This window comes from Nelumbo nucifera, chromosome 2 (genome assembly GCF_055504915.1).
Source record: "Nelumbo nucifera cultivar China Antique chromosome 2, China Antique-T2T, whole genome shotgun sequence".
Classification (NCBI taxonomy): domain Eukaryota; kingdom Viridiplantae; phylum Streptophyta; class Magnoliopsida; order Proteales; family Nelumbonaceae; genus Nelumbo; species Nelumbo nucifera.
The window spans coordinates 97,206,690-97,230,388 of NC_142650.1; the positions used below are offsets into that span (position 1 = coordinate 97,206,690).

At 36.9% G+C, this 23,699-nt stretch overlaps 2 protein-coding genes and 1 pseudogene across 3 annotated transcripts; 1 reads left to right on the forward strand and 2 right to left on the reverse strand.

Annotated features, from left to right (window-relative positions):
* Positions 1–1,739: 1,739 nt before the first annotated feature.
* On the reverse strand, positions 1,740–4,377 carry LOC148802585 (zinc finger BED domain-containing protein RICESLEEPER 1-like; annotated as a pseudogene).
* LOC104590767 (rust resistance kinase Lr10-like) lies at positions 3,403–19,582 on the reverse strand. Of its 2 annotated transcripts, none has more exons than XM_088896950.1 (4): positions 18,563–19,582; positions 17,336–17,362; positions 5,240–6,376; positions 3,403–3,533 (listed from the first exon to the last, which is right to left on the reverse strand). In XM_088896950.1, the coding sequence occupies exons 1-3, from the start codon at positions 19,347–19,349 to the stop codon at positions 5,274–5,276; spliced, it is 1,917 nt and encodes a 638-aa protein (XP_088753076.1). In that variant the 5' UTR covers positions 19,350–19,582; the 3' UTR covers positions 3,403–3,533; positions 5,240–5,273. The 2 variants fall into 2 exon arrangements, with proteins under 2 accessions (XP_088753076.1, XP_088753077.1); XM_088896951.1 differs by lacking the exon at positions 3,403–3,533 and adding an exon at positions 4,187–4,295.
* Positions 19,583–19,916: 334 nt separating this feature from the next.
* On the forward strand, positions 19,917–23,388 carry LOC104590766 (rust resistance kinase Lr10-like). The gene is made up of 4 exons (XM_010249510.3): positions 19,917–20,965; positions 21,682–21,765; positions 21,874–21,915; positions 22,073–23,388. The coding sequence occupies exons 1-4, from the start codon at positions 20,047–20,049 to the stop codon at positions 23,248–23,250; spliced, it is 2,223 nt and encodes a 740-aa protein (XP_010247812.2). The 5' UTR covers positions 19,917–20,046; the 3' UTR covers positions 23,251–23,388.
* Positions 23,389–23,699: the final 311 nt, after the last annotated feature.

Genomic DNA, 23,699 nt, shown 5'->3' on the forward strand with positions numbered 1-23,699 from the left:
AAAAATACTCATATGCATAAATTACTAAATAATAATGAAAAATACATAAATCTAACTAAAAATCCGAAATTTCTGAAAAAACTAAAACTTAATTAAAATAAAATATTAAACCATTTGCATAATGTCATAAGACTCCTACTTAGGGATGATCATTTATAACCTAGCTCAACCTTGGGCTCAAGCAAAAATTTTCTTCTAAGCTAGATCTAGCTCATATCTACACCAAACCCAAGTATAAATTATTGATAGGATAATTAAATTTTAATAGGTTTTCTTAGGAGTGAGGATTATTTGGATAAGTACCTCTTACACCACGGAACTACCTCGACAGGTCAGCGTACGAATAGGTCGAACCTGGGTACCGAGCTACGTGACATGACAGGAAGCCTTCATCTTAAGTGAGCCACCGACTTCCCCGGGATCACGATGCCACGTCAGCGAAGCTGATTTTCTCCCCTTTTGATTCGGATAGAGCCAAATATGCATTATCAGTTTACACGGAGTCAACCTTGGGCTCAAGAAAATATTTTCTTCTAAGCTAGGTCTAGCTCATATCTACACCAATCCCAAGCAAATATTTTCTCTTCGGGATCACGATGCCACAACAGCGGAGCTGATCTTCTCCCCGCCCAATTCGGATAGAGTCAGATAAGCGTTCAGTTTACACGAAGTCCATCTTTGGGTGAGAAACCACCTCTGGATCTGACAGGCTGGAGATCTCGAACACGTTTCATGAGGCCCATGGTAGCTCGCCTATATAAAGGCCTCACCCCAAGTCTCACAAGGTATGTGCGATTTAGATATCACAACTCTCAATTTACTTGATTTCTAGCTCTCAAAACACTCTTCACTGACTTAAGCATCGGACTGCCCACCCTAGGTAAAGTAACCCTAACACTCTAATATTGTTCTCTTGCAACTCGACCAAGCAACCTCATCAGCCTGACGTCCAAGCTATCCTCCAGCAAGGAGCACCAAATCGCACATCATCAAATATATAATATGTAAGATATAATATATAATGTGTAACATATAATAAATAATATGTAACATATAATATATATTATATGTTATAATATATATAATAGAGTATATTATTAAAATTGTGTTTTAACCGAAATAACCAAAAACTCTGGCTTCAGTTTTGGTTTTTATTTTTTTAGTTCAGTTTTTAAAATTTCGGTTTCTTTGGCTCGATTTTTAACTAAATGCTCACCCCTAGGTTTTATCTAGCAACTACTAAAAATTAGTATTGATATGATAATTAAAATTAAGAATAAAAAGTAACAAATTGTTTATTACTTAACCTAACCTAATTAGATCTATAAATTTCCAAGCTCAAGCAACTATTTTCTCTTGAGTTAGGTCTAACTGAGATATGCACCAAGTCCACACATTATCAGAAATAATCAGATTCAAAGTCTAATTGGGTAACAAACTTTTGGAGTTCAATAATTGGTTTAACAGATAGGGCCCAAGCTAAACAACCCCTAATAAATTCAACTTGGAAGTATATGCATATATGGTAAATATCATTATATAATATTTAGATAGCAAATTTTATATAATATAGAAATGTTGTATACTTTTTTATATTAGACTAGAATTAAATAAGAATTTTAATTTGTAAAAAAACAATCATAGTTTTATAATTAACATGGGCAATCCTGTAAGCCTATACAAATATTATTACACTCAGGTGTGAACTAGGCTAAGCCAAACAATCTTAAAAACTGCTACTACATTAGAGCCTCTACAATTTCTAGCCTTGAGTGTGTGCAATATTTATGAATGACTCTACCAAAAGTACTAAAAGTTGCCTCAGATCCCACAGTAGTCATTGGAATGGCCAAAAACTACAAGCTTAGGACGTTTGCTATAATGTATCTTCCAATATCCCAATATATCAAATTCTTTGGATTGAGGAAACAAGGATATTCTTCCAATTATAAATCAATCTCTAACTTTACAAGAATTGTATCAAAAGATAAACCCACATCCACATACCATTTGTCAAAATTAGCATCATCACCATTTATGTCATTAGTCTCAACCTCACTATTTGAACCTAAGTTGCCACTACCTCTTTCAGTGAGGGAAGCATGTGATTCTAATGAGGATGAACTACTCAACACTGCTTCATACTCCAAGTAGAGATCAAATAAAGGCATCCTAACTTTTGAAATATATCTGAAAGCCTCGACACCATAAATCTTATTATAATAGAACTCAACAATCTGCACCTTAAATTTAGGGTCAAGCACAATTGCAAATGCTAAAACCATATTGCAATCTTCCCAATATTTATCAAATTTTTTCTTTATTTTGGATCCCATTGATCTTAAAAATTGACACCCACTATTTTCCTATTCCTGTAACATGAGATTGATTTTACAAAAAATGCATTAGTGGTGTCATAGAAAATTTTCAAACAAACATGAAGAATTGACCCTATTCTCCACTCCTCTAAAGATGGACACATCTTATAATCTCTAGCTATCAATATCAAATAAACGAATAAATGCTTCTTTCATTTCCAATGCCTAATCCAACATTTCATATGCAGAGTTTCATCTATGAGGTGTATCAACAAAAACCTTTATGCAATGACTTTGAAACCTATCAACCCATCCTACACAATGAGCTTGAGAATATGTGCACTACAACGAACATGAAATAGTTCACCAGAAAACAGGAGATAAGATCAATTACTAAGATGCATATTAAGCTCTTTAACCATAACATCATTATTGGAAGCATTATCTACTGTTATGGAAAACAACTTCTTATCAAGATTTCATCCCACAAGTACATCCAAAATGACTCCAATAAGGGTCTTTCCATCATGAGGAGATTTCACAGTAGTAAAAGAAAGAATCTTATGATTCAATTCCCAACCATCATCAATATAATTAACAATTAGAGTACAATAAGACAACCTTTGACTTGAAGTCCACATGTCCATAGTGATATTAAACCAACAAAAAGTGTATCAAAATGCTTATACAACTTTTCTTTATCTTGATTATACACTTTCTAACAATCATTCCTAACTGTGGTCTTTGAAATCATCTTGAAAGATGGGTTGAGACTAGAAGTGAATATTTCAAAAAACTAATTCTCAACAATATTGAATAGACAACCAAAAGACATGATAAATTTCACAAGGTTTAAACTATTTTTTTCATGATTAAACTTGAAAGGTTCAAGGATAGGTTTCTCATTAGCATTCTTTTTGTATACTAGCATATGTTGGTGGAGATCCTTATATTTCATCACCTTGCACCTCAAAAGATGGTTTTTCAAGTGAGTTGTTCCACTTGTGCTTGTCCTAACAAATGATTGGTGACAATGCTTACAAACAAAATCTTCAATTATAAATGGTTTTCTTACCAAATCAAACTCCTTCCACACTTCAAAAATCCTCATTTTCTTGTTAGAATTTGAGGAATATATAGAGGCATCGACATTGGCTGCATCATCAATAGCATCCTCAGTAGCTTCTGCAGCAAAATCTTGAGAAATAATGAACACTAACACAAAAAAAGAATCAAAAGTTAATATACTCAATTTAATAGAAACTGCAAATCCAACAAAATTAAAGACCAAAGTATTCAAGTTTATATTAACAAGAAAAAAAAACATATTTCGGTATTCAGTTTAGCATTGAAAAATCAAACAAGCATCAAATTAAATTAGAATATTAACAAAAATACTAAACAAATTAGTCATTAATCATATAACATATGCAGTTCAATAAGAAAAAAATACCAAATATAAAAATCTATTTTGTATTTATAAGTTAGAAGCAATTAAGTTTTTTTTTTCGTTCTTTCTTTTGAAGATAATGAGGTGGACTTGGACCCAATCTGAAACCCGACAAGATCCAAATCTGATATGAGATCCCTACATCCCATCAAATTTTGGATTGGATTTGGATGTAATTGGATCCAATCCAAAATCCAACCCGATTACAGCCCCAATGGCTTACATTATGCTTGCTTTAGGAAAAAGGACACGTCTTTCACTGTTTTGTTTCTTTCTCAATTTTTTTGTTGCACTCTTACCACTTAAAAGTATCATTGGTATAGAAAATACAAAATTTCTTTGCAAAATCATATTAAAAGACGCTTCCTTTTTTTGTTCTAACTCTACTTTCAAAATTCAGGTATGACAACTAACTTACTGATGCATTTATTTGAATGGAGTTTTGGAATTGTTCTATTAAGACTTGGTAACAGGTTTGGCACTTATTCCCAATGATTGATTGCCAGGTGCTCCTTGGTACATGTCATCTGAATCAAGCACGAGCAAACATGAAAATTGAAGCCATAAGCTATGTGAATTGGGTCCAAATTGCAAAAGAAGAAACGGCATGGAGCATGATGCAAGGTGAAATCCTTCCCCAAAAGGCTACAATGATGAATCCAAAGGTTACCGATTTTACTAAATTCAATTACAAATGAGTTGGTAATTTCAAGAGATATCTAATAGAAGATTTTGAAAAAAATTCCTTATAGACCAAGAAATATCTAATAAAAAATGAAGTGATATGTAATGACATGAGTATAACACAACTACATTAAATGTAAGTCTAACAAATACAAGATAATTAAGCCCAACAAGTTTCAGTCCAAGAATGAATCCTTTAAATTCAAGAAATCAAGGTCCATGGCAAGTAAACTCAAGTGAAGTAGATCCAGATACTCTACCAAGAAAGGTATGTTTCACTTCAATAAATCTTCGATTCTTATGATGTTGTATTTTTTGCACTAAAACTACAAAAGTTAAAAGAAACTTCAAAAGAATAAGTTTGGGTGAAAGATATGAATGGAGAATTTGAAATCATTGAAAAAAACAAGAAATGGGAGTTGGTTAATAAACCTAAAGGAAAAAATAATAATTGGACTGAAATGGGTTTACAAAACAAAGTTTCACAAAGAGGGCTCAATCCAAAAACACAAAGCAAGGTTAGTAGCTAAAGACTATACCCAACAATCCGCGGTAGATTTTCATGAGACATTTGCACCAGTTGCAAGAATGGAAACATTTAGAACAATGCTTGCACTTACTGTTCAACTAAAACTACAAGTATTCCAGTTTGATGTTAAATTAGCCTTCTTAAATGAAAATTTAGAAAATGATGTCCATGTTAAACAACTACAAGACTTTGTAATAGAAGGAAAAAAACACACGATTTACAAACTTTGAAATGCTTTGCATGGCTTAAGTTAAGCACCTTGGGCATGGAAAAGGCTTTAAAAAGAAGTCCATCATTCATCAATGACTGTTAATCCTATGTGAAAAGGCATTTTAGGATTAACTGCATTAGTGTTCTCTTTAGTGGTTGAGGCAAAAGGATTGGGTGGCATGATTAAGCGTTCCGCTTCTCCTTCTAACATTTGAACAACCACATTCATTGAAGGACGATCGACCGGGTACCATTGAATGCACCAAAGTGCTACGATTGTTAGCTTTTTTGCTATCTTAGCATCTCCATCTTCAATCACCCGAATTTCCATCTCCTCCCCTTGACTAAGATGATTATAAACCCATTCAGGGAAGTACACCTGGCTAGTTTTCTCTTCCGTAGCATCAATATTCTTTCTTCCTCCAACCATTTCAAGCAATAACATTCCGAAACTGTAGACATCTGATTTATAGGATACATTCCCAAAGTTTCTAGAGAACACTTCGGGTGCAATATATCCCATGGTCCCTCTGGCAGCCGTCATGGATACAATACTTTTATCCTTGGAGCACAACTTTGCCAAACCAAAATCAGAGATCTTTGGGTTAAAGTTATGGTCTAGTAAAATATTATGGGGCTTGATGTCGAAGTGAAGGATACGTTGATCACACCCCTGATGGAGATATTCCATCCCTCTGGCTATACCAATTGCAATTTTCTGAAGTTTCTCCCAGTTAAGAAAAGGGTTATTGGCATTCTTTGAGAAGATAAATTTCTCTAAAGATTCGTTTGGGAGGAACTCATAAACAAGAGCTCGCCTGAACCCATCTGCACAGAAACCCACTAGGCGAACCACATTAACATGGTGAATCCTACCAATTGTGCTCACTTCATTAATGAATTCGTCTCCATTTCCCTTGGCGTAATTGAGGACCTTAACAGCGACAAGAATTTCATTGGAAAGCTTCCCTTTGAACACACTACCATAACCTCCTTGACCCAATTTCTCATTAAACTGATTTGTGATCCTCTTAATGTCAGCATAGGAGTACCTTCTGGGCCTAAGAGCTTTGTAGTCATCTAAGAACTTTTCAATTCTGGCTTGATCTTGTTTGCTTAATTTTGAATTGTAGACAAGGTAGATTGTGATTGCTATCATAAGAAGCAATAATCCCACGCTTACACCTGTAGACATTAATAAATTTGAAGTTACACCACATTATTACTTAATAATACAAATGAATTGAAGATTGCTGCTTATATCAGGGGTGTCAATTGATCTGAATTTGGTCCAACCCGATCCAGTCCAATGCAAGTCCATTATAAATGGATCAGGTCCAATCCAATCTAATGAATATATTGGCCCATTTTGGACCGGTCCAATTCAATATCTGGACCGTTCAATCTGTTGAAATTCATTTTGATTTAGATTGGTTTCAACCCATACCTATTTCACGGACACCTATATTCTTATTTTATATCAATGGACCAGATATTGACTTAATCCAACCCAATCTAATATAAATTTATTATGGATGGACCAGGTCCAATCCATTCTATAATAAATATTTTGGACCGAATTGATCCAATCAATAAGTCTTGTTGGTCCATCCAATCCATTTAATTTGATTCTAGACTGAATGGGATCCAATCCAAAACCAGTCCATTGACACCCTTAGCTTATATGTACACCCACAAACAATAATAACAATAGTAGTAAATTAATTAGTCGTTATTAATGTCACTGAATGCATAGGCATAATTCTCAAATTAATGATATTAGCAAGTTTTATTTGTTTATTGAGTTCTAACAAATCGAGATCTATTATTAGGAAGTAAATTAGAACTTGGTAAGTAGGAAAATAATTGATAAAGTTAGGAAGTTGAAGTACATCACCACCACTACTATAATAGTATACCTACTACTATTATCTGAATTGTAAACAAGGTAGAATTTTGTGAATGTTAATATTGCTACCACAAGAAGAAATAACCCAACGATTACACTTACAGATATTAAATAATTTTTGGGTAACATTGCATGATTGTTTTTGGGCTCTTAGTCGAATTTGTAGTGGACCGGATCTGAACTGAGCATCTCCGGCTTCGTATATTGGGCTGTTTTTGAATAATATAGGGGAGGTAATGACCCTAATCCCTAGTAGATTTGACAGTCCGGATGAATTGGAGATAAAATTATACACACCAGCTTGAATTATTTACCAGTGCTCACTGTGGCCATCTGGGACCCAGCTGTACTAGTGTTCAACCGTGACACGTAATTCAGCTGGATTTAAAGCCTATTTTAAAGTCAAATCAGTCGGATTGCTCAAAATTTGCAAGCTTTGATCCCAGTTTCGAATATATATCTGAGAGCTTTTAAATCAGGTTGTTGCGCCCAAGAAGGCCCATGCACATAAAAGAATTTCACAATCATTTAGCAAGCTCTAATTTCACAAGTCCAATGGTTGAGAAACTCGAATTTCACAATCATGTGGCAAGCTCTAATTAAGGATGATTCATAAGTCAAATGGTTGAGAAACTCGAATTTCACCCATGGAATAGAAAGTTTTTTGGATCCTGATACAAAAACTTTCATGTCTTCATTTAGTCTGGACTCCAAAAATCGTTCATAGTGGGGATCAAAATTGGAATTAAAATTGTAATTTTCTAGAATTGGAATTAGAATGGTCTATTCTTATAGTTTGTTTGGTTTAGACAGGAAATGAATGCATGAGAATTAAAATAAATTGGAATGGGATTTTATTCTCAAAGGAGGGGGACAAAATGGTCATTCCCTCGAATGGGAGAATGCCATTCTACCATGGATGGGAATGAGATTTTGATTCTGCCAACAAAACTATTGGAGTTACAATATTGGGCCATTCCTAGTCTGATTCTAGACCCTATTCCCACGAACCAAACAGAGGCCATAAATTTTGCTAACCTACCCACCATCTCAGCCCTTTTCATTCCCATGAACCAATGGTTCTCGCACCTCGTGACACTCTTTCATTCTACCACTTGTTGCTTATGGTATTCTCAAAACGTTGGTATATGAATTGTCTTCTTTGTATATAAGGCTGTGTTTGGTTGCAATGCAAATAAATTTGCATTGATGCAAAATCATGGTAGTGCAAATGATTTGAGTATAAATTTTGACCTATTTTTGTTTCAAATTTTAACTTATTTTGTTTTGATCGCAGTACAAATGAAGTAAATTAAGACATGAAGCAGAATAAAGTAAAATCCAAAACAAAATTAAACAAGAATTTGCATTTTTTATGTTTGCACTCCCATGCATTTGTGCTAGTGCAAATAAAATTGCACTTCAACCAAACAAAGCCTAATGTGCAGTTCATTTAAGACAAATGGTGTGACTAATAGTAGTTGTAAGGTTATATTCTTGTACAGAGAATAAGATTCCATCTTCTTATTAAGTAATCCTGTTTTTGTGAAATAGTAGAAGTTCTAGGTGGACTAGGGCCCTATTTGATGATTAAGTACTTGTAAATGCTTCTTAGAAGTATTTATTTTAACAAACCTTTAGACTGTTTGGTAACTCACTTTTCAAATCACTTATTATGTTTTTAAGTACTTATTGAAGTGGGAATGTTTGGTAAGTTACTTTTCCCATAAGTGTTTATATTCATTCAAATGACAATTTTAGCCTTCACTTCACTCATACATATATACAATACTTTTCACATGCTATACTATACTTTCAACTGAGAATCCACATGAACCCGTAGGTGGGCTGCCATGTAGATCCAATTAATAATAACCTATTGTCACCTGCGTTTGAACAGTTCAAGTGTTCTTTGGCAAACATTTGATTCACCGATGGACACTCCCTTACCAGGCCAAGTTTTGGTTGCAGGTAGAAAGCTATATTCCAATGCAAATGAGACCGTCGACTACTCAACCGGAAACTTCATGTTGGAGATGCACAAATGATAGTAATCTGGTGCTCTTTGCTTATCATTTCGCACATCCTGGTTACTGGGTCTCAAACACAATAAACATTAATAATGTAAGCCTGGTTTTCAACCGGAAAAATGCATTCATGTACCTCAAAAATACCACAAACATCATCCTCCCATTAATGGAGGATGTGCCAAAGCCCACCGAGGACTACTACTACAGAGTGACGCTGAACGACCATGGAAATTTACAACAACACGTGTACCAGAAGAAGAACAACGGCCAATGGAAAATGGTGTGGAGAGTAATAACCAAGCCCTGCACAGTGAATGCTATTTGTGGGGTGTACGGGATTTGCTCTTCACCAGATAATGAGACAATCAGCTGTGACACCCTCCCGGGTTATCGCCCCTTAGATCCCAATAACATTGCTAAGGGATGCTACCCAAAGATCAAGCCGGATCGTTGTATAGAGAAGCCATCGTTGACGAATTTCACAGTGGAAGTTTGAGGCGGAGCTGACGGCTATTGGTCAAACACACCACAGGAATCTGGTTCGCCTGTTGGGCTTCTATAATGAGGACAAGCACCGGACTTTGGTTTATGACCTAATGAAGAACGGAACTCTCTCTGGTTTGCTCTTCAAGCCAGGAGAGAAATCGAGTTGGGAGCACAGAGTGGAATGTATAGAGGAAAGAGGCCAAACGGCAGGTATAACCTTGCTGCCAATCGCCGCTGGTGGACCTGCAACTGGTGTACTGCTACTTCTGCTAGGGTTTGAGGATCAAATGAGTGAAGGGGAAGGTATAACCTCGCGGGAGTATTTTCGTTATTATAAAAAATTTGTCAGGGACTGGTTCGTCCTATTCTTTTGGAGAATTACTTCTTGAAGAAGTACTTAAAAAAACAGTCAACTTGAAGTTACTTTTTCAAAGAAATATTTCTTTAAAAAAAGTACTTCTTCACCACTTTTTTACCAAACACCCATAAGTACTTAAAAACCACTTAATGTGTGGTCCCATGTCTTAAAAGAAGTACTTCTTTTAAGTGTTCTCAAACAGTCATATAAGGACCCATCAAACGCATCATTCGAATAATGGAAGAAGCTTGATAGAAGGGCCGCTGGAGTCATGGAAATGGATTGAGGACACAATTTCTCATCAGGTTTCCATAGAAACCTATCAGTGCATTCTCTTTAAAAGTAGCTAGAGATAGAGCTTATATGAAAGAAAGACCGCTGTGAACAAGGCCTTGTTGATACATAAGCTTGTTAACCTAAAGTTTAAGAAAATATGAACTTCCATTGCTGAGCACCTAAATGAGATGGTAGAGTATCATTAGCCATCTCTCTTCCATGAAGATAGTTCTGAATGATGAAAGCCCATTGGGCTTAATATGTGAACAAACACCTTATGCTGAAACTTAATTAATTATAATGGGGACAATAAAGATCGAATACTAGACCACTTGGTCAAAATGACTCTGATACCATCTCAAAGAACCATTCAACCTAAAAGCTTAAGCTGTTAAGTGAGGTTCTTGAATATATTGATATTCTCTAACAGAACACAACTAGCCTCCTAAATAAAGAGACAGAGAAATTCCTCAAGCTCATCTCAAAAAGAAGCTCTTGTTATAGATAATCTTGGGAGAAGCAAGAATAGGGTTTCTCACCACCATGACAAATCCAATGTATAAAACTGATGCAAGATCAGAAAGAAGATGAGGAGAAAAGGAAATATGAGAAGGAAACCACTACGGTTGCCTCTAATGGCGTGTTAACCATCTTAACTTTCTAACTATGATGAAGTTTGCATCAACCTTACGTGCCAAGATACTGGCTGGGTGGTTGACGCAGATGCATTTTGCCATGTTCTTGAACACATCAGAGAGTGGTTCTTCCGTTGAAGATGTCCATCTTTCATGTGAGGCTCTGGCACCAAAACATACTTTAACACTTTAACCCTGCCATTTGGTGATAAAAACTTCATCATAGCTTTCTGATACGAAGGAACAAAAGGAGGTGTAAATGATAACGTGCATGCACATACACACATGGCGCATACAATTTGAATTGTAGACTCCCACTTCAATTTGAATTGTAATTACCTCTCCTACTATACTTCTCTCTCTTGTAGATATTTCTTATCTCTATAGATTATCTCTGTAAAGGATAAACTTATCCTAGTAAGATAAGCCCTATCCCAATTAGGATTCTATCTAACCTATCCTAACTAGGATAGGACTTACCCACTCTTGTACTCTATAAATATCAGTACTAAAAGACAAACAAGGCAATTCGACCATTGTTCTCAATTCTCTCTCTCTCTCTCTCTCTACTCTCTCTTATTATTCTCATATGGTATCAAAGCCATAAGTAGTTTTTTTTTCTCTCTCATTTCAAGCAGTTTTTTTTCTTCAGATTTTCATCATGTCTTCTAGCATGTCTACTAGTTCAATCAATCAAATAAACTCCGGTGCATCGGGGAATCACATTCCTCAGTTGATTTCGGTTCGGTTGGATGGTTCCAACTATATTGTTTGGTGCTTTCAGGTTGAAAATGCCCTTCTGAGCCATGAACTCCTTGGATATGTTGATGGGACAACCCCTTGTCCATCTTGCTCGATGTCAGAACCCTATACACAATGGGTTAAGCAGGATCATTATATTTTCAGCTGGTTGTTATCTTCTCTGATGGAAACAACACTAGCGTAGGTAATGGGAAGCAAAACCAGTAAGGATGTTTGGGAAACTCTTGAGAGCCATTATTCTCCTTGAGGAACAGCTAGTGTCGTTGGTCTCAGAAACGAACTCGAAGCACTACGAAAAAATGTTCTCTCCATGACCGATATCTGCAAAAACTCAAGGTACTTGGTGACAAACTAACTGCAATTGGAAAGCCTCTGACAAATTTGCAACTAATTCATCATGCCCTCAATGGCCTCGGTCTAGACTATGATGTTTTCTCTACAACTATAATTATCCGAACAGATGAATTATCATTTGCTAGCTTACAAGGTATGCTTCTCACTCATGAAAATCGCTTGCTTCATTCAGTAACTGCACAGGCTACCTCTCCTTTTGTGAATCTTGCCTCTAAAGGGAAGGATTCCAAGAAATATAATAAAGTTGATCTACCACAAACGGGTAATGGATCCACCAAACCCTCCAAATATAGAAATAATCCCTACCAAATTTGTGGAGGACGAAATCATTCTGCTAGGTACTATTAGAAACTCCTTGCACATATTGAGAATCTAAAGAACCCTAAATGACCACAACCCTTGGTGTTTACGGCTACTTTCAGACCTAACAAGCAGAGTATAGATATATGGTTTCCTGATTCTAGAGCAACACATCACCTCACTTTGGATCTTAGTAAACTGTAAATCCATTCTGACTATGATGGATCTGATTAAGTCTCTATTGGTGACGGTTCAGGTTTGAAGATTGCTCATTCTGGCCCTTCTACTATTTCTACCTTATCTTTCAGATCATTCCTTATGAATAATATTCTACATGTTTCTTGAATCTCCTTGAATCTCTTATTTGTGGCTCGGTTTTCTACTAATAATAATGTCTACTTTGAATTTCATCCTCATGAATTTTTTGTGAAGGATCGACGCACCGGGATGATACTTCTTCGAGAGCTAAATAAAGATGGTTTATATCAGCTTCATCTCCCTATCACGATACTAGCTTCGTCCCCCTCTGCATTTGTAGGTACTCATGCTAGCCTTGCGATTTGGCACCATTGACTGGATCACCATGCTCTTAGAGTGACTCAAGAAATTATTTCTTCTCAGCATTTATCGATAATTTCTAGTACTGCATTTCATTTTTGTTCACCTTGCTCAATAGCCAAAAGTCATGTACTTCCTTTTCTACAAAAACATACCATTAGCAAATCTCCTTTGGAATTAATTCATTGTGACTTATGGGGACCCTCTCCAGTGACATCTGCTTCTAGCTATCATTACTATATTCTTTTTGTTGATGATTTTAGTCAGTATAGTTGGATTTTACCTCTCACCTGCAAACCTGATGCTTTTAATGTGTTCTTGAAATTCAAAGCTATTGTTGAATTACTGTTTGATTCTAAAATTAAATATTTTCAAAGTGATGGTGACTCTGAATTCAAGACCTTTGAAAATTATTTTAATCATGTGGATATCTATCGCTGTATATCCTGTCCATATACATAGGCACAGAATGGGTGAGCTGAATGCAAACATCGCCATATTGTTGAGACTGGTCTTGCTCTTATGACTCATGTTGGAGTCCCTCCTAAATATTGGTTTGAAGCCTTCTCCACTACCGCCTATCTCTTTAATCAGCTTCCTACTTTGGTTCTTGAGTCGTTCTCTCCGTTTGAGAAATTATTTGGTCATCCTCCAGACTACCTCGAGCTCCATGCCTATGGGTGTGAATGCTTTCCACATGTTCGGCCATATAATAAGTACACATTACAACCTTGCTCTCTTTTATGTGTATTTCTTGGGTATTCTAATTCTCATAAAGGATATGTTTATTTGCATCACTCTACGGGACGGATCTTCATCTTTCATGATGTTACTTTTAATGAGAATCATTTTCCGGTTCTCCATACCATCTACATCGCCAGGTAAAGTTTCATCCTCTCCATCGTCTCCTCAGGATGTTGTGTCCCCATCTTCCACTACTAAATCTACTGCTTTTGCTTTACCACCTTCTTCTTCCTTGCATCCGATGACCACTCGGGCTCGTCATGGTATATTCAGGCCCAATCCGAGGTATGCCTTACTTGCTAGTCCTCTTCCTAAAGTTGAACCAACTTGTTATTTTCAAGCTCACAAGGATCCTCGAGGGGATTTTGCAATGACTGATGAGTATAAGGCCTTACTTCAAAATAAAACTTGGACTCTTGTTCCGGCTCCACCTGATAAGAATATTATTAGCAACAAATGGGTCTTTAAAATCAAGCGCAATCCTGATGGTTTGGTTGAGCGTTTCAAAGAGTAACTTGTTGCCAAAGGATTCTATCAGGAAGCTGGCATTGACTATGATGAGACATTCAGCCCTGTTGTCAAACCAACCACCATTCGCATAGTACTATCTCTTGCTATTTCCTTTAATTAGGATGTTCGCCAATTGGATGTTAGTAATGCCTTTCTACATGGCCACATTTCAGAAGAAATATACATGAAGCAATCAGTTGGGTTTGTTGATCCCAGATTCCCAACGCATGTTTGTCGTCTCCATCGATCTCTCTATGGTTTGAAACAAGCACCTCGAGCTTGGTTTACAAGGTTGCATGACTTTCTTTTCTTCTCAAATTTCTTGAATCCCATGCTGATGCCTCCCTTTTTATCTCTCGTTCTGGATCTGACATCATTTTAATTCTTATTTATGTGGATGACATCATTATTACAAGATACTCTTCCTTTGCTACTAACACCCTAATTCAACATCTTGCTTCTCAGTTTTCTCTTCATGATTTGAGCTCTGCACATTATTTTCTGGGTGTTGAACATCACCGATCAACCAATGGTTTTCATCTCTCTTAGCATAAGTATATTGATGACCTTTTACATCAAGCACAACTTCATGATGCCAAACCTCTCTCCAGTCCTATGTCTGCCTCCACTCGTCTCACCAAATTAGAGGGTGAACCTCTCACTGATCCAACTTTCTTCAGCAACATTGTTGATGCTATCCAGTACGAACCATTACTCGTCCAGAAATTGCCTTTGTTGTAAATAAGGTATGCTAGTTCATGCAATCTCCTACTATGGTCCAGTAGGCTGCTGCAAAGAGGATTCTTCGATATCTAAAAGGCACAATCACTTATGGCTTGCTTCTTCGACCATGTCATACCTTCTCTCTTGTTGCTTCCTCTAATGATGATTGGGGTGACTGTGCTATGAATCAACATTCCTAGAGTATTATGTGTTTCTTGTTCCTAACCTAATTTCTTGGAGCTCTAAAAAGCAATATGCAGTGGCTCGATCCAGCACTGAATCGGAATATCGTAGCTTAGCCTCTACCACTGCTGAGGTTTTGTGGCTTCATATGCTCCTCCAAGAACTAGGTATCTCTCTCTCTGTGACTCCTTTAATATGGTGCAACAACATGGGGGTTAAATTTCTTGCTAATAATCCTACTCCTCATTTTCGCTCCAAATACATCGAGTTGGATATTCACTTCATTGAATAGAAAGTTGCAGCTAAGCTTCTTGATGTACGCTATATTCCCTTGGTGGATCAGATATCAGATATTCTCACCAAGCCCCTTGGTCTTCCACAATTTGAGGCCCTTCGTCACAAGCTCACCGTGTCTCCCCCAGTTATGCTTGAGGGGGGGGGGGGGTGTAAACGATAACGTGCATGGCACATACACACATGGCGCATACACGTGGACCTCCTCTTTCTCCTTCTTCACCGTGTAGACTATTGTAATTACCTCTCCTACTGTGCTTCTCTCCTCTTGTAGATATTTCTTATCTCTGTAGATTATCTTTGTAAAGGATAAACTTATCCTAGTCAGATAAGTTCTATCCCAATTAGGATTCTATTTAACCTATTCTAACTAGGATAGGACTTACCCACTCTTGTACTCTTTGAATATCAGTAGTGAAAGGCAAATAAGGCAATTGGACCATTGTTCTCAATTCTCTCTCTCTCTTATTATTCTTATAGGAGGATGCAAGAGAGGAACAAAAGCGAAATGATAAGTAACATTGTACCAATGGCGGTGAAGGGGAAGAAGAGGGAGAAAGAGAGAGAGAGAGGTTAAAAGGGAGTAATATCTTGGGTAGATTAACAAAATTTATTTCTTTTGAGACCATAATAATGTTAATTCTAAACTTCGTTAAGTTTCAATTTCATGTTAAATAAAGAAGTGGAAGTTTTTTATTGGAGGGTTCCAAAATTTTCTCAACCCTGTATCTAGAGGATGCAAATTCAATTGTTGGAGGCTTAGGTAGTCCAAGATCTAGTAGTAGGTCAATGTGGTAGGTAGAGTCAACAGGAGAGCTAGAAAGACGGTGACCATGAAGGAGAATGATTCTCGACGTAAAGAATTAGGAAAGAGGTGAAGACTGGAGTTCCTAAAGAAATTGACATTCTTTGAGTAAATATTAGATGGGGAGACGGGTAATGTACCTTCAATTCCGAAAGAAGCATTGCCACTAACCATCACAGTGGTGGGGAACAATAATGGAAAAATTCTAGGCGGGAGCCAGGAGGAGAGTGGAGAGAGATTTGGAGATGCTAAAAGATGGGGTTATTCTTTCTAGGTGGAGCTGTTAGAGAATAAATTAAGAAAAACCTATTCAACAACTTTACTTAATAATTTAAGTTTTTAAGTTGAATAGTTCTTTGAGATGGTATCATAGTTACTTTGATTAAGTGGTTTAGTGTTCGATTCTCATCATCTCATTATAATTAATTAAGTTTTAACACAAGGTATGAGTGTTATATGTGATTTATTGAAAGAATGCAGTGTTAATGATATGCCAAATTTTGTAAAGGAGAGTTATAGAATTGCAATCTCCTTGGAATGAGGGAATTTGTAGAGGAGAAATCAGCTCTACTTGAACTGGCACCGGACTAAAACTGTAAAATCACAGCCTTTGATGTATTACTATTAATCCATTATATTTAAAGAAAATGACCGATACCCCCAGTGTCAGAATTTGTAAGTTCAAAATACATTTAGGTAGGTACCAGAAATTGACACCAATTCACGGATAGGTATAAATGCATAGAATAAGGTTTTTAGACATTTTAAATATTGGATGTATCCATACTTCTCCTTCATTCAATTCAAGGTGGACCACATCAATATATATACATCAACGGACGTGATTCACGATTTTTGTGCAGCGCTACCCGACCATGAGTAGATGGTTGATTTTACATTTATAGGTTGACATAATGGTTCAGTTGGAACCCAAAGGGAAGAAATGTTTGAGGGAGAGGTAGTTCATGGTTTATGTTGGCTGGAATTAATTGTTAATAGTTAGGAGGGACTCTGTGTTCTTGTGGTCTGTTTTTCTTGTGGTTGTGGTATTTAGGCCTAATTTTAGCTAACGAATAGATTTACTTCTAACCCATTTTTCTAGAATAGCTGTTCATTTTCTGTAATTATCTTTTTTTCTTTTAGTAGCATTTTTAAGTATTACTACAGAAAAGAAAAACTTATTTAGTTAGGTTTTGGAGGGTAGAAAAGAAGACTACCTGTCACGACTTGCCCAATGCTTACACCTACAAACAATAGAAACATCCATAACAAATTAGTTATTAATACCATTGAATATAAAGGCATAATCAATTTAATTATATTAATTATTTCGAGGCTTATTTGCATTCTAGCAAGTTATACAAAGAGATAAGTGTAATATCAATAGGAGTTAAAACAGAATTTTTTAATCAACTCAGAAGCTCAAGACTTGAATGCTAAGTATGCTAAGCTTTGAAATTAGCAAGGAAAAGTCCTTTAAAACCGGACCGGACTGGACGTTCAGACCAGAAAAATTGGGATGACCGGTTTTGTTTTTCTCCAAAACTGCTTTTTCCTCCAAAACAATTGATTTTGGTCAATTAACCATTGAAACCGACCAATTAACTGTTCAAACCGTTTGAACGGTTTTGACTGTTTTCCAATTTTTTAAATTTTTTTATTTTTTGTCAAAACAGACCGGCCATTCAGGTTGAACGGTTTTCGTTTTTAAAAATCATGATTTATCAAATAAACTTTTCATCAGATTCGGGATAACTAATGTCCTGTACCTTCAGTAATTCTCTTTTAAGGAAAAAATTCATATTAGTTCTTATACCTCTCGGAATGACATTGTTTCCGGTTTAGATACGGATGCCGAGACAGAGCGCTCTTGGTCGGGTTTCAATGCTCCTGTCTGGGAGGAGAAAATCCAAGTTATTGGTGGATTATTATGATACTTCGGTAGTTAAGCCTCTTCTGGAGGGGCACTCAGCACGAGGTAAAGGGTAGAAGAGGTAGAGGTAGAAGCATCTTTGAGTTTTTTCCCCTTTCTTTGAATTCAGGGTGTGTTGTTGGCCTTCCTAATTTAGGCGATGTTTTGGTTCAACTTTCCACCTTTCCACATAGTCTTCTAGGCTTTAGCATGGTTAGAAGACTGACTTTCGGTCTTTTTTTTGGTAATACAAAGCTGTGGGTATACCTAAACACAATCAAAAAGATCTGAAAGGACTGAAACCACCAAATTTCAGGAAACTTTCAATTGAGGTTTTTTTTTTTTTTTGCACAGTAAATAAACTTTTTAATGAATTTTTTAAATCTTAATTAACCAAAACTTTCTGATCTTATTCTTTTGGCAATATGGGCTGTCGGAACTCGGAAGATATTTCTTAAGATTTGCCACAATTTGTATTTTTCTTGAAAGAAAAAGTTACACAAATTTGCTAATTATGAACAGAGTGTAATACCTTTAGTGGGAATGTCAAGACACTGAATACGGGATCCACTGGTGTGGTTCTTCCAAGTACATCTCTTGCCCTTTTCCTCGCAATATGAACAATTTGGTGATTTCCAGCTGAAGAAGATGCTTAAATCTGGGTCATTAATATGAGATAGGAAATGATCGGAAAATGGGACTGAGATGGTCCTCACTTTGCGGCAAGACGGCGGTGGCATATAGCCCTGCAGCCACTGATCATCGGAAACATGAACGGCATAAACTTGGTAACCGGAGACTTCAAGGCAATTGACTCGCTGCGCTTTCCCTATTAATTCTGTTGATGAACAATTTAATATGATAATGAAGTGCACAAAATCCGGAGCCGGTATACCATCTCCATAATATAATTGTGGAGAGGGTGTTTGATGAAACGGTGATGCCGAGAAATTGAGGCGTAGAAGCCGTTTGATGATACAGCCCTGAGGGTCATAGGTTTCCATCAGTTGGGATCTGTAATCTATGGCTTTTACAAGGAAGGCACCCGAAAATGGTAGCTCCAGTTTGGTTTCTTTCTTCTCTGTACATGATAGCTCGAGCCCAGCATAGCCACACCGACTGTGCTGCCGGTCTTCTTTTAGCCTGAAGGGGAATCGGATGTCAGGGCCATGATGCTTGCAGTTTGAAACGTTGCAGTCGTCTTGGTTTGCTACTGCGTATGCCGAGGCGAGTATGAGCGGTAGTAAAGAGAGGACTAAGTATAGAACAGGAACCACTTGTGGCTGTCTGCTACTACTCCTACAACCACCACCGCCCATCTCCGAGCAGCACTTCTCCGGGATCTAACCGGAGCTGCACTAATGCACTACGCTGAGATTCCTAATCCCCTTTTTTGTATCACTGGTGACTGGACATTGTTATACAAGATGCGTATTTGAAAATGGACCCAAATCCACATCCAGACGAAATAAATTACAAATCTGATGATAAAATCTGGGCTAGAAATGAACCCTGCCACATTCATTATCTTCTACACGGTCTAACCCAATATAAGATCTTGTAACATACGAACGACCATTGACGGAATTGTCTTCCCCACTTCCCGGTTTCACCGTGATCTGGCCAAGTCAAGATATTCAAGTGGGTCACATCTGAGTTGGGCATCACAATAACGTAACTGACTAACTTAGATCTTAACATACACTCCACTCCATTATTGCGTCCTTCCAGGAATGGAACGTAATTTGACTAATTGTTTTGTTGAAAGAGACTCATAAGATGGTAAGAAAGGATTATCGTCTATATAAGGGTCTGTTTGGTTTGTAGGAATAGAGGTTTAAAACTGCTTGATTAGATGAAATCAGATTTATCCCTACATAAATCTGAAAAAATAAAAGAACAGGAGTATATTGGTCAAATCAACCAAAATCCGATTGATCTTCCCCCTCTCAAAATCCTAAAAACCAGACTTCAAATACTATAGTATTAAGAACTCTCTCTTCCTCTCTTGCTCAGATGTTGAGGAAAACAGTCGATGCTGTAGGGTTAATGGTGATCATCAATTCTGCCATTCTCTGCGTTCTTTGCTTTGTAGCTTGTGACGCTCTTGCTGTTGCTGCCACTTCCACTGCCACTGCAGCCAAAAAAAACGAATACTGCTCTCCTTCTTCTTGCGGCAACATCAAAAACATACATTACCCATTTCGTTTGAAGGGCGATCCTCGAATCAACTGCGGTGACCCTCACTACGAACTCGCTTGCGAGAACAACCGCACTGTTTTATACTTGCATCAAGGGAGGTACTATGTGGAGGAGGTCTCATACGAGAATCGTACAATTCGAGTCGTCGATTCCGGTCTGCAGGATGACAATTGTTCCTCTATGCCTCGTTATTCGCTCAGCCGTTTTAACTTCAGTGACGGAGGAGAACCATACGAGTTTGCTTTCGATCAAAGGAACTGGAACTACTGGTTCCAAGTTGCTCATCTTAGTTGCGAGGCTCCAGTGAGGAGAGTTGGTTGTGGTCGTGATCATTCCTCCAGCGATGAGTATTGTGTGCTAGATATGTCACCTTGCATCAATGGTTCAGTGGATTCTTCCATCGCTTCCTGGCAGAAACATTATTCCTATGCTCTAGTGGGTCATTCCTTTCGTATTTGGGAAATCCCAGACTCCTGCGGCGTCAATTTATTTGTTCCAGTTGTATTGGACGATTTGTCTACCAACAGGGAATTGATTGCATTGGAGAAGTTAGAGAACTTTTCTTTTCATTACATCCATCATAGGATGGCAATGGGCTTTCCTCTCTGGTTTCAAATGGATTGCTCAGATTGCGATGCTACAGGAGGCTATTGTGATATGAGTGGAGTTAGTGACAAATCGAACCCCAACTGCATTTACTTTGGCTGCATATCAGCACTTCAGTCCTTCTCTTGTGCGTAAGAAATTTCTATAGCCCCATCCCTAGTAGAGAAAGTATATTAACTGTTAGTACAGCTAAATCACTCTTTAACACATTCAATTAAACGCATTAATAATATATTGCAGTTTGCTACTCCCTAATTCATACTTCAATGTTTCCATTTTGTTAGTTCACACTTCACAGAGTATAGCTAGTACCAGATTAATTGAAAATTTCCCTACTAATTATATGGGGCAAAGAACAACACATATTTTTACAGAAACCACAGAACTTGTATTTTTACATATTTTGAAGAATTTAACATATTTAAACATTTTTAAATGAGAACATTTTAAACACGAATTAATGTATATTAATTTGATCTATTTTCACTGCATAACACACATGTGGCAACTGAAATTTTACCGTATTCTCTGTTTTTGGTTCAGAGTTGCGGTGTATTCAAAAAAAAAATCACAGTTCAGACAATAATGTTCATGAATGGAGATGTGAACAGGGACAATAAAAAGGGGAAAATGTAATTTGGATATGGCAGGGAGAGGATTCCTGAATAAGGAGAATTATATACTAAATAGGGAAGAAGATGGCTTATGTATGTTTATGTATGAATTTTATTAAAGAGGGAAGAGGAATAATTTTGGGTTCGACTTCATTTGGATTTAATGTAATTTATTTTCTTCTGTTGATTTTAAAGGCATGACTGCGATTCTCTGCCTTTGGCAATGCAGGCTTCTTCCATTACCTTTTCCCTTTTCTTGGTGGCACTTTTCTAGAAGAATTAAATATCATAAGCGACTCCGACGAAAGAAATAGTGAGGACCATGAATCTTTTTATATTTCTTTACATTGTCTGTGCATCTCCTATTATTTGCTAAACATCTCCTTTTTCTTTTGTTTTGTTTTTGGTTCTTTTGTCACAGTTCTAACGGGTAATGTTTGCCTGGGCATTTTCATAATGGCAGGTAAGCCATTTTGATGTTAAATTACAGATTCAAGTAAATGAAGCATAATCTCCACATTAGCAATTTATGGGAAAAAAAAAAAAAAAACTCCACATTAGCATAGTCTCACTGAAAAAGCAACTACTTTGAGGGTATATGATGTGATTTATTTTTCCAGGATTCATAATCTCAGCAAGAACTATATGTGGTATCATGTGCTTCTTCCCATTTTTGATTTATAAACTACGACGACGTCACTTATCAATAGATGAGAGTATTGAGGACTTGTTACAAAGTCACAACAATCTCATGCCAATCAGGTACTCTTATTCAAGCATCAAGAAGGTGACTAAAAGTTTTAAGGAGAAACTGGGTCAAGGGGGTTATGGTTCTGTGTTCAAAGGAAAGCTAAAAAGTGGCCACCATGTGGCAATAAAAATGTTAGACCAGACAAAAGGTAATGGCCAAGACTTCATCAATGAAGTTGCCACCATTGGAAGGATTCATCATGTTAATGTGGTGCAACTAATTGGGTTCTGTTCAGAGGGTTCGAAACGGGCTCTTATTTATGAATTCATGCCCAATGGATCTCTAGACAAGTATATATCTGCTCGCCAAGAAGAAAATATCATCTCTCTCAGTTGGGAGAAGATGCTTGGCATTGTCCTAGGTGTAGGTCGTGGTATTGAATATCTACATCGAGGATGCAATACACAAATTCTGCATTTTGATATCAAGCCCCATAACATTCTTCTTGATGACAACTTTGTTCCAAAGATATCAGATTTTGGGCTTGCAAAATTCTTTTCAACAGATGACAGCATTGTGAGTCTAACTGCAGCTCCACGAGGAACAATAGGCTATATAGCTCCAGAAATGATATATAAAAACATTGGTGGCATCTCAAATAAGGCTGATGTTTATAGCTTTGGAATGCTATTGTTGGAGATTACAGGCAGGAAGAAAGCCATAAATGCATTAAGGGATCATTCAAGCCAATTTTATTTCCCATCCTGGATATATGACAGACTCTGTCATGGAGAAGACATCGAAATAGGAGATGCAACAGATGATGAAAAGACGATAGCAAAGAAACTGGTCATAGTTGCACTATGGTGCATACAAATGAATCCTGTTGATCGTCCTTCCATGAGCAAAGTTGTAGACATGTTGGAAGATGATATTGAAGTTCTACAAATGCCACCCCGACCCTTTCTATCTCCACCAGAGCTGCCCATTGATGATACTTCATTTGATACAAGTCATTCAGAAACATCAACTACTTATCCATCGGAATCACGATCTTGTAATTCTGTTGCGTCATCTACTACCATTATTAAAGTAAAAGAAAACTAAGCATAATGCTATAGACCTTACTTATCCAATATTATTATAACTGCATGTATTCTTTTTAGCTTAACTTCATTGACAGGCCAATAGATCAAATGGTTGATCTTGTTTGTTACACTATACAATCTATTCATCTTGGTGATTCAAGTGATGTCCCAACAAAACCCACGGATGAGGGTTGCTCAAGTATTTGTATCAATAACAGATTAATATTGATTTAAGTCAACTAAGTGGTGCATCAAAATTAACATAACTGTCAGGTTGTTCAAAATCCAAATGGCATGCATATTTTCTTGTGAGGCTTGTGATTTCATGTGTATTCACTAAAGTTTTTCCATGTAAAAATAAGACAAAACAAGTACTGTTGAACCTAAAGTAAAAGAAACAAGAGGAAGAAAGTACATTTATCCTGAAACAGAGTAGATTTGCTCTTTTGTGGTAGCCATAGAGTCTTT

Bases quoted from the DNA above. Each gene is read 5' to 3' on its own strand.
- LOC104590767 (XM_088896950.1), bottom strand. From the start codon at position 19,349: ATGGGCGGTGGTGGTTGTAGGAGTAGTAGCAGACAGCCACAAGTGGTT. The intron at 17,363-18,562 runs GTATTACACTCT...TATTGTTTGTAG, and splicing joins TCTTGACATTCCCACTAAAG to GTGTAAGCATTGGGCAAGTC. The intron at 6,377-17,335 runs GTAGTCTTCTTT...TAATGTCTACAG, and splicing joins CATTGGGCAAGTCGTGACAG to GTGTAAGCGTGGGATTATTG.
- LOC104590766 (XM_010249510.3), top strand. From the start codon at position 20,047: ATGTTGAGGAAAACAGTCGATGCTGTAGGGTTAATGGTGATCATCAAT. The intron at 21,766-21,873 runs GTGAGGACCATG...CTTTTGTCACAG, and splicing joins CGACTCCGACGAAAGAAATA to TTCTAACGGGTAATGTTTGC. The intron at 21,916-22,072 runs GTAAGCCATTTT...TTATTTTTCCAG, and splicing joins GGGCATTTTCATAATGGCAG to GATTCATAATCTCAGCAAGA.